This window comes from Bactrocera tryoni, unplaced genomic scaffold (assembly GCF_016617805.1).
Source record: "Bactrocera tryoni isolate S06 unplaced genomic scaffold, CSIRO_BtryS06_freeze2 scaffold_11, whole genome shotgun sequence".
Taxonomy (NCBI): domain Eukaryota; kingdom Metazoa; phylum Arthropoda; class Insecta; order Diptera; family Tephritidae; genus Bactrocera; species Bactrocera tryoni.
Window position 1 is genome coordinate 5376774 of NW_024395824.1, and position 11725 is coordinate 5388498.

Here is an 11725-nt window from a genome sequence, read left to right on the forward strand (position 1 = left end):
GTTCTACTTCCAAAACCAAAAAAGCCTCCAGGGGAACCATCATTTCGACCTCTGTGCATGCGCTGATCACCCCGAATGTGAATAATGCCTGTAACTCAGCAAAGTGAGCAAACATAATCAAGGCTCTATATGCCATACGTGCTCCTCAATATCTAATGGAAATTGTCATAAGTTATTTTGAAAACAGGCGATATTCGATACAGATGAAGGCACTAAGAGCTACTCAATTTCGAGTGGAGTACCGCAAGGCTCGGTACCAAGCCCCCTTCTATGCAACAAATGAAAGAATTTCTTACCACCCAATATGAAATTGCGATAAGGGTAGAGGAAAAAATTATTAAAACATTAAACAAGACCAAAATAGAAGCTTCAATAGACCCTAAGCTACAACAATATATCGTTCACATCCGAACTGAAAAAACAAACGTCATGCGAACTATGTAAAAGAGGGCAGAGGCTTATATCTTGAGAGAAGTTTAAAAACTTAAAAGTTAACGAACAAAATAATTTGTCAGGTCGAACCGACTTTGCACGAATTGCCTGTCATATGCGCACACATATAAAAATTGCAAAAGAAATCTATTGTCGCAAAAGACATCATTCAATGCTTCATTATAGCTTATATCTCACCTCACCCCAAACAAGCGCTTATAAAAAAAAACACGGGTTCAACTTCAAAAGCAAATACAGAAAACCAAAATACTAAAAATTGCCAAGAGACGCCATGCTGCTCAAAAGCACAAAAATTTCAATGACTACACAGCGAAACTCAACCAATTTCAGAACCCATTACCACCATAACAACTCAAGTTGAGGAAACGAATGCCTCAATTCACAATTGAAGAAATTTTGAGAGATGAGAAAATTCCCTCCCCTATCAGTATTGCGAAGCCTCTTCTAGAGCCACAATTACTCGACCAAATAATGGCCGGTACGTCGTACGACTACCACTAGAGCCACAAAAAGTATCCAATACCCTACATATTGGTAGAAAATATAAACTCAGAATTCAGTCTAACAATATTAAAAACTCAAATATATGCTACTTTTCGACCCCGCAGGATGGCTTTCGCCAATAATGAAAAAAACACAATCCTGAACAAATCCTTAAGCGGTGGCCGGCTACAACTTGCCAAACTAATGCACAAGTGCTTAAATATTACATATAATAAAATTGTTCAAATAGTCGAAAAACCGACAATTATCATAGACTAGTGCCTAATAATTTTATTTATACTCAAAATTAAGGTTAAGGGTACACCATATTCCCAATGCGATACTGTGACGCACCTAGACTTACCAAATGCAAAGGTGCATAAGCGCACCTCATAAGGGTAGTTGGTGGTAATCTGTTCTAAACCTTAAATATTCCACTTTAAAAAAGTAGCTGGAAACCACCACAATACAATTCGAAATGAAGCCGTTCGTAATTCACGGCCACTCTCTGACAAGTTCCCTCTAAAATGGCAGCCTTAACCCCAGAGCTAAAGGGCACTCATTCTGACCATACCTGAGTCAGACATGGAGTTTCTGTCCTTAATAAGCCGATCATAAAAAACTCAACAATTGCCAATAATACAGAAAAGGCAAATAATAAATAATCCACTTAATAAAACGATAAAAGAAAAAATCGCAAATACCCGCAATATAAAGTTGCTTCTCTTAAGCACCTACCCGCTTATTAAAATGCATATTCAAGTACCTATATGTGGTATGTTTTAAACCAAAATCTGTTTCCTACACACACGGATAAGTATGAGTATATTACAACTCCATCAAGAAGTACTTCTGCTGTCAGAACGTATTCCGCGCTTTGGCTACTCCACCAGTACTACGCCGAAATACATACTTATACGTATAATACTAGGCAAAATATTCGCCTAGGGGGCCCAGAATGTTTAAATGAGTTAATCATCCTCTCCATCTACCCGGTAAAACTGGCGCATCCTAATAAAACAGCGCAATTCGCCACAGGGTGGCACTACAACACAGCTCACCACATTTGTACACCAACCCATTCAACAAAAAGGATGGACAACAGGAAAGCAGACACACTTCGTTACACACAATTCGAACAACACATTCGTTTGATACACGTTCCGTTTACAACACCCGTCCGGCGCGCTACAATAAGCTTTTAGACAACAGCGATCTGGCGCGCTGTCTATATACGCTCGTTTAACCCAAATCACCCTGGGGTTGCCATATGGCAACGCGCGATAGTCTTGCTTAATATGTCCACAAAATTCCAAAGAATGCAGTAACCGTTTTCTATTAGCACGTGGCTGTTGCGCAATTGATCGCGCTTTCGGCTGCATTCATTTGCCCATCAGTTATATTTGGTTCGTGGTCGTGAGTGCATTGCAAAATGTATACAAAATGTGGAGTGGGGAAAAACGTGAAATGAAAAAGTAAGTATATCTAAGATATCGAAGAATCGCGCGGTCGGGTTATGATAGTTATGTTTTTGTGTAGTGACTGGAATATAAAATAACTCTCAATGGTTTTTTTCTAAAAAAAATTATATTTGAATGCGTTTTTTTTGCATTTTTCTATGCATGTGTCCATATGGCAACGCCAGGCAGGTTAGGCCACTGGTATATCTAACGTTGCAAGAAGCTTTGGATTTTTTAGAGGAATTGTGTTCTGGTGATGAAAACGATGTTCCTACTAATATCCAGGCACTCTACATTGAGCCACCTTATCAGGATGGGGATGTAAGTGGGGAAGATGATGGCGAGGATGAAGGTGGAGTTCCGGACAATGTATGCCAAATACTGGAGTACCACTTCCACCAGCTAACAAAGACAGCAAATATACTTGTCAAACCGCTAATTCATTACCAGTCCTTCCCATATTCCTTGAAACAAATTTCGAAGATTGTCGGGATCTTAGACCTCATCAACTTTTTGAGAAATTTTTCAGCGATGACTTGCTTGAACATATGTATATGCAAATGTTCGAATTTGTACGCTACTCATCCTCAGAAACGATACGAAGAACTTACTACTTAGATGGTAATGACGATGTAATCTCTGTTTTGATTTTATGATATTTATATTTAACACCAAATTTTTCAGAGTTACGTGTGTTCATCGCAATTTTGATAGTAACTGGCTACACTTCTACAGGAGCCTTTCGAGACATGTGTAGCTGCGATGATGACGTTCAAAACGTTATGGTCTTCAATGCTATGCGAAGGAACCGCTTTGAGGAAATCAACTATGTGCTGCACTTCGAGTCCGCATTGCACCAACCGCCGCTAGTTCTGTTAAGTTTGACACTCTTTGGAAACTACGCCCACTGACTGACCATATAAAGGCCAAAATGACTGAAAACTTTCACCCAGAACAAAATCTCTCATATGACGAAAGTATGATTGCATATTTTGGTCGCCATGGATGTAAACAGTTCATAAAAAGAAAACCAATTCGTTTCGGATACCAAGCTTCGTCTCTTTGCACTCCTAGAGGATATATGATCAATTCTGAAATATACTAAGGTAAGAATCCGAGGGTGAATCCTAAATATAATGAACGCTTTGGCACTTGCGCAGCTCCACTCTTGTGTATGATTGACGAACTTTCGGAAGAGGTGCAAGAACTTCCGTTATCCTTTTACTTTGACAATTTTTCACTGGAATACCATTGATGATTTATTTGAAATAAAGAGGTTTCCAGGCTACCGGTACAATTCGAGAAAACCGAATTCCAAAAAGTTGTCCTATTCCACATAAGAAGGATTTGCGTAAACAGCAAAGAGGATATTACGAAAGGGTGGAAATCAAAGAAGAGTCAACTTATCTGACTAAATGGGTAGATAACTCGGTAGTCTGCCTTGCATCGACATGTTTAGTGGCGAACCAAAATCCACAGCATCTCGCTAAAGTAGAGAATTGCGTAGGAAAATACCAGTTCCACGTCCGTGTGTTGCAACTCAATACAACAAATTTATGTCGGGTGTGGATCGATTTGACCAAAATGTTGCAGTCCACCGCATAAGCTTTAGAGGAAAAAAATGGTGGCATTCCATTTTTACTTGGCTTATTGATGCAAGCTTGCAAAACAGCTGGATTCTTTATAGATCTGCTAATGAAAATAAGTCATTTAAAGATTTTAAGAGAGAAGTTGCTATTTACTACTGCAAGCACTACGGCGTCGAACTGAAAAAGTTCCAAAAAACCTCAAATAAACGAATTGAATCCGTTACGAATGTCCTGCGCTATGAAAGGACTGATCACCTTGTGGTTCCATTTGGAAATAACAGGCGTTGTGCAGGTGATGTATGCAAGTCCATCGTGCGAACAGCCTGCAAAAAATGCGATGTTGGACTTTGTTTGCCTTGCTTCGAAGCATATCATACAAAAATGTGAAAAACCAGGATTTTTCAATAAAATTTTGTATCATCTCAATGATATTTAATAGAATGAATTCGTTATTTTTGATTTTTTAATGATATACATATAATAAAGTCAATTGAAAATTTTTGTTTTGAAGTTTGATTTTTGGGGGTTGCGGAATGATTTTCTACATATATGTAAGCCAGTGGCCTAGCTTACCCAGCGTTGCCATATGGCAACAGGACATTTCAAGGACCCTGGTTCCAGGACATAAAATCTAATTCTACAGTGGTTTTAGTTTACCCAAAAGGATACCGCAAAAAAAAATTCTTTTCAAAATACCACAAAAAATTTACGTAGGGTGATTCGGGTTAAGTTGGTTACCCAAATAATTCAAACATTTGGGGTACTCACAACGTGTCATAAAGCAGCGTAAAATCATAAAATCATAAGTTTTTATGCTAGTATAAAAAATTTGTTTTTGAATTGCATACTAAAAAAAGTTTACGCAAATAGAACTCTGAACGCTATGTATTCGGTTCATTATAACTGATCAGCTGATTTCTGTTTACATCAGTTTGCTTTTGTGTTTTGGTTACATTTGTGTTTAAATTTGAATTTCCTTCAATTTTCTTTTGTGGAGGGTTTTTGGAATAATGGAGCAATATAATGTTACACAGGTACTATAAAATTGTGTTATAAATACAATTAAACTAATTAAATGCGCTTTTAGGCAAAAGCAAAGCGGTTGCGTTTCAACCCAACCAAAAAGTGGCTGTTTGAAGAAGAAAAGTCATTGATTAAATTTTTGCCACAAAACAGGGATTTTGAGGTATACCTATTAATTAAAACACACCTTAGAAGTAATCTATTATAATTTTAAATATAGAAGCCAAGGTAGGTAGGTAGGTAGGAGTGCAGCCCTATCGGGCTCAATTAGCACTTGATGTGCCATTTTGATACACTATTCGTAGAACCTCCTGTATCTGCTATTACGTTTCACCTTCTCTCTCAAACCATTTTGAGGTTTCGATGAAACTATTTATGTCCGATATGCTTTTGGTGGAAATCCATTCAAGGTTTGGTGCTTGGTGGATTCTGAGTGTTTTGTGTCGGATCTGTGCTAGAGCTGGGCATTCGCAGAGAAAGTGGAAGATTGTTTCCTTGTTCCCTGCTACTCCGCAGCCACGGCAGATGTCGTTGTAGGGCAATCCCATTTTGGACGCATGTTCCCCAAATGGCCAGTGCCCCTGTTGTGGTAGCTGTTATTCTGTAAATACTTTTTCTTGACCTATTTAATAAGTCATTGGTTCTTTTCCTGTCATATGTTGGCCATAATTGTTTAGTTATGACGCATTTTGTAATGTTTTTCCACCTGTTGTTTGCAATTTGCTGAAATTGTCTATTGATCTCTCCTTTTATCGATCCTAGCGGGCTTGGTATTAGCTCCGCCTTGGATTCATTGAGGAAAGCTCTGCCTTTGCCAACTCGTCTGCTTTTTCGTTACCGAAAATGTTCCTGTGGCCGGGAACCCAGATCAAGTTTAGCTGGAGTTTGTCTTTTATTGATCTTAGTGCTCTCTTGCAGTTGTGAACTATACTGGAATTTGTCATGGGTGAAGACAAAGCCAGGAGGGCCGCCTGGCTATCCGTAAATATAGTTGCTTTATGTATATTCCCGTGGTTATCTAATAGAACTTCGCAGGCTTTTTCTATGCATAGTACTTCTGCTTGGAAGATGCTAGCCGAGTTCAGTAGACGTATAGAGAGAGATATGCCTAGATCAGCGGAGAATACCCCCGTGCCTACTCCGCAGTCCATTTTGGACCCGTCGGTATAGACTGAGGTGGTATCTTCCTCTACCATTGAACCTCTTCTCCATTCTCGTCTAGATGGTATCCTCACCTGGAAGTGTCTATTGAAATCCAGCTTTGGGAGAATGTAGTCTGATTTGTTAATAGTGAACTTGTTTAGAATTACACTATGTCCGTAGTTCTGCTGATTCCAACCTCCCAATTCTTTATTCTTATCGCCGCAATAGCTGCTGTTTTGTGAATAAAATGTCCATTGGTAGTTGATGCAGGATCACATTGAGCGCATCAGTCGGACATGACCTGATTGCACCCGTAACACCCGCACATGCTGCTCTTTGTATTCCATTTAATTTTCTAATATTGTATTGTTTGTTTAGCGCTGGCCACCATACCAGAGCTCCATATGTAAGTATAGGTCTTATGACAGCCGTATACATCCACATGATTATATTTGGTTTAAGGCCCCAATTCTTGTTGACGATTTTCTTACAAGTATAGTAGGCCATGTATGCTTTGTTTATTCTTTTTTCTATATTTATTTTCCAGGACAGTTTGTTGTCTATCTCCACCCCCAAGTATTTAGCTGTGAGGGATAGAGTCAGTGTTGTACCGTTTAGTACCGGAAGTTGAAACTGAGGTATTTTGGTTCTGCTAGTGAATAGCATCAATTCTGTTTTGTTCGGGTTAACTCCTCGACCATAGGTTTAACCTTCGAAGTGCTTTTTCCATAATTTCGCTGACTGTTGAAGGAAACATGCCTGAAACCAACAACACTATATCGTCTGCATACGCTACTGCTTTCACCCCTCCACCGTTTAGTTGGAGTAGTATTTCGTTCAGCGCTGCAACCCATAGAAGCGGAGAGAAGACCCCCTTGAGGCGTTCCTCTACTCAACATAGCTTGTTTGTGTTGCAGCGCCGTTTGAAGCTATAATCTTCCTATTCTCAAGCATCGATAGTATCCATCTGCACACAGTGTCGTCTATACCACCATGTGCCAGAGAATTAATTATCGCATTTACTTCTATGTTGTTGAAGGCGCCCTCTATGTCTAGAAATGCAGCCATGGTGTATTGTTTGTGATGTAGTGATTTTTCAATTACACTTATCACCTCGTGAAGGGCGGTTTCGGTTGATCGGCCCTTCATGTACGCATGTTATGACTTCGATAACTTCTCCGCCATTATTGTTTTTACGTGTAGATCTATTAGCCTTTCTAGTACCTTCAGCATAAAGGAGGTAAGGCTTATAGGTCTAAAATCCTTGGCATTCTCGTGTGTTCTTCTGCCTGGTTTTGGGAGGAACACAACTTTACTTCTTTTCCAATTTCTTGGGATGTAAGATAGTTGTATGCTAGCTTTGTATATATTTTCTAGCCTTAGAACCATTGGTTCTACCAGTTTTTGCAGCATTATGGGCATAATCCCGTCAGGACCTGCCGCTTTATATGGTGCAAAACTATTTATGGCGTATTTGATTTTTCTTTTGTCTACTATTTGGCTTCGATAGTCAGCTGCGTTCAGCGGTGGTTCTGGTTGAACCCTTGTTGAAGGTGTTTGCTGACTCCCGGGGAAGTGCGTTGTGATTAGTACCTCCAGAGACTCTTTTGCCGAGGAGGTCCAATCACTTCCCTCCGCCCTAATGTAGGCAGTATTAATATGATCTTTGGATAGCATTTTACTCAGCCTGGCGGCTTCTGTGCAACTTTCTATCGATGTGCAGAAAGATCGCCATGAGTCCTTTTTAGCTTTCCTGACTGCTTTTTTGTATTCTTTCATACTGTCTTTATATGGCTGCCAGATTTTGGTTCTAAAACTCTCATTGAAAGCTTTCCTTAGTTGTCTTCTCAAATTCTTGAGTTCACTGTTCCACCAAGGAAGAGACTTTCTCTTTTTCAAAAATGTTAGCGGAGTAGATTTATTAAAAGTTGTGGTTAGGATTTTTTCTAACTTCTCTACTTCTGAATCTAATTCCTCAGGATTTCTGATGCTCTTATTGCCTCCCTTTTCAAGGCATTTTGTTGCTATACTGGTAAATTTTCCCCATGCCGTTCTTCTAGGGTTCCGGTAAGTGAGAGGCGCACTTACCTTCTCGCGGATGCTGAAGAGTATCCAAGAGTGATCCGACATGGAAGGCTCATCGGATACCCTCCAGTTATCCACAACGAGACTGTCTGTGTCTGTTGATAGCGTGAGGTCAAGCACTTCCTCCCACCCCGGAAACCTATCCGAGCTTGGGAAAATAAAAGTTGGCTTATCGCCCTTGTTGCAAAATACTTAGATTACTATTCAAAATATACTGCAAGAGTGGCTCACCTCTGGTGTTTATACTGGAGCTACCCCATACGGTGTACCTTGCGTTTGCATCACACCCTATTAGGACATCCTCCTTCCTGTTCTCCTCTACTAGTCTGGTGAGCGGGGCCGGTGGTATGTCTTCGTCATGGGCCAAGTAGGCCGAGACCAAGAAGAAGGGCTTATCCTTCTGTTCCACCTTTAGAAGCCAAAGTCTCAAATGTATTATAGACGATTTGCAAAGGAGAGCAACATTGCGGTGGACTGGAAGCTGACACGCTCGAAGGTTCGTTTTATGCGTACAACATATAACAAAGCAAAAGCATGGGAAGGCTTGACGGGTGCAGGGAGTATGGAAGGCGAAACTATGAAGGGGAAGATTTTGTTTTGTAAATAAAACTAAATTTTCACTGTTTCTGCGTGCGTATAGAAGTGAAGCAGGTAGTGTTGAGGACAATTGCGAATTTGCGTAAATGGTTCAAACCAAAAATTGAAGCGGAATGACTAGTAAATCGCATCAGAACTTGGGAATTTAAATGTTATTCATTCTTCTAGTGTTACTTAGAATAACAAGACATATTTATTTCAGGCACTTTACTTAAAATGTGTACGTTTTTTTATGAAATGGATGAAATTTTCGGCGGTAGAGTGGCTGAGTCAGCAGTAATCAACGAGAGTTTGGAGAACAACGAAAACTATTCGGAAGTAGACCTCAACAAGTCAGCGTCTACTGCGTCTGTATGCGAAGGCGAATGTATAAATAAGACGATTCGTAAAGGAATATATTCCAGAACTGCGGTATCAGATATTCTGCAACAGTAAACAGCAAACGGTACAGCTGAAAAAGCAGAAAATTTACCAAGAAATGAGTTTTAAGGAGAAGGAGTTGGAGTTAAGAGAAAGGAAATCGATGATTAAAGAAAAAGAAGGCTAGACCTTGTGTTACTTCCTCGTGGTAAGCTATATTGAGGTAGGTTAATTTCAACGCTTTCTTCGTTTTCAATTAGGAAATTGATTAGCATATTATGGAGAATGCAGCATACCATGATCCACTCATTGCATTCTTTTTTATTTTGCTAATTTATCATTCTAAACTCCAATTCCTTCAAGCTACCGAATTTTTCTTTTAAAATGCCGAAACAATTCCCAATTCCCACATGATATTTTGAAAAGTACTTATTGAAATTTTCTCCTTCTTCCGTAGTGTAGTCCCTACTATTTTGCCTGAACGGTGTTAATAAAAATTGCCTCAGTGGATAGGCGCTATCTCCGGCAATCCACTGAGGGTTAGATAAAAATCGTTGAGGATGTTTTGCAAGAGGGCTATTCAAGAAGATTTTGGCGTCATGAACACTTCCAGGGTGTGCTATTGTGACTTGTCTAACTCGTAACCTACAGTCACGAACAGTTTGCATTTTAATAGCATATTTGCATATTCGTGAATAAAAAAGTTCATGTTTTTTGGCTGGCGCTTCAGCCAACTTTAATTTGGATCCATCAATATATATTATGCAACCTGGCATCTCTTTCCGTGTTCCAATAACAATTTCCAACCGTTCATTTTCATTTGGCCAAAACAGAAACTTCCCTTTTAACCTCAATATTGCTTTAAATACGCGCTTAGTTATATTTTGAATAGTGCCCCCATCACCCACGCCAAACAATGAAGCCACCTTTCGTATAGACAATCCATCGCCGGAAGATCCCAACCTAAATAGCACTATTTTTAATTGTAAATTTAAAGGATGTTGTGCTCCACTAGAATTTGCTTTAAATACACCATCGTCCTTTATATACATAATGTGGTATGCGGCGCACTTCGTCTGGGCGAACACGAATCATTTCGTTGAAACGGCTGTCATCAAAGTTGCTAAGTATATTATGTTGCCATTAGGATGACAAACAAAGCTTAAACGTTTTCAAACAATTCGTCCACATCTTCGTCGTCGCCTGGAAAGTAATTTTTACGTAAATAAATTTCAAAGTGAGACTTGCTTATAATGGTAAAACTCACTTGAGTCAAGTATCATCAGGTTTAATGCCTGATTCTTGCACAGCGCATCCATAATTTTAAACTTTTCACTTCTCCTTGGCATTTTGACTGTGAAATACTTATTTTTAAAAATATTGTAATTTATGTTTTTTCAATCAGCTGATTGATAAGTGATTTACGACAACCAATTTATAACGACGTGTTCACAACCATTGTATGTTTTCTTAATTTTTGTTTATGACTTATAACTTTATGAGACTATATGAAACCTCTTATTATATTTTTACAAATGATATTTTATTGAGAATAAATGTTTAAATTATTTGGGTAACCAACTTAAACGAGCGTATATAGATAGCGCGGTGGTGAGTAGTGTTGTAGTGACACCCTGTGGTGAATTGCGCTGTTATTTCGGCGTAGTACTGGTGGAGTAGCCAAAGCGCGGAATACGTTCTGACAGCAGAAGTATTTCTTGATGGAGTTGTAATATACTCATACTTATCCGTGTACGTAGGAAACGGATTTTGGTTTAAAACATACCACATATAGGTACTTGAAAATGCATTTTAATAAGCGGGTAGGTGCTTAAGAGAAGCAACTTTATATTGCGGGTATTTGCGATTTTTTCTTTTATCGTTTTTATAAGTGGATTATTTATTATTTGCCTTTTCTGCATTATTGGCAATTGTTGAATTTTTTATGATCGGCTTATTAAGGACGTTAAGGACATGGAGTTTCTATGTCTGACTCAGGTATGGTCAAAATGAGTGCCCTTTAGCTCTGGGGTTAAGGCTGCCATTTTAGAGGGAACTTGTCAGAGAGTGGCTGTGAATTACGAACGGCTTCATTTCGAATTGTATTGTGGTAGTTTCCAGCTACTTTTTTAAAGTGGAATATTTAAGGTTTAGAACAGATTCCCACGAACTACCCTTATGAGGAGCGCTTATGCACCTTTGCATTTGGTAAGTCTAGGTGCGTCACAGTATCGCATTGGGAATATGGTGTACCCTTAACCTTAATTTTGAGTATAAATAAAATTATTTTTTATTATTTGAAAATTATTAGGCACTAGTCTATGATGAACAATTTTATTATATGTAATATTTAAGCGTCTGTGCATTAATTTGGCAAGAATGTAGTAGAAGGCCACTGCTTAAGGATTTGTTCAGGATTGTGTTCTTTTCATTATTGGCGAAAGCCATCCTGCGGGGTCGAAAAGTAGCATATATTTGAGTTTTTAATATTGTTAGACTGAATTCTGAGTTTATATTTTCTACCAATATGTA

At 38.9% G+C, this 11725-nt stretch overlaps 1 protein-coding gene across 1 annotated transcript; it reads left to right on the forward strand.

Moving 5' to 3' along the window:
• Positions 1-4995: 4995 nt before the first annotated feature.
• LOC120779553 lies at positions 4996-9206 on the forward strand. The gene is made up of 5 exons (XM_040111892.1): positions 4996-5019; positions 5073-5171; positions 8652-8831; positions 9063-9086; positions 9171-9206. Exons 1-5 carry the CDS (start codon positions 4996-4998, stop codon positions 9204-9206), a joined length of 363 nt encoding a protein of 120 aa, XP_039967826.1.
• Positions 9207-11725: the final 2519 nt, after the last annotated feature.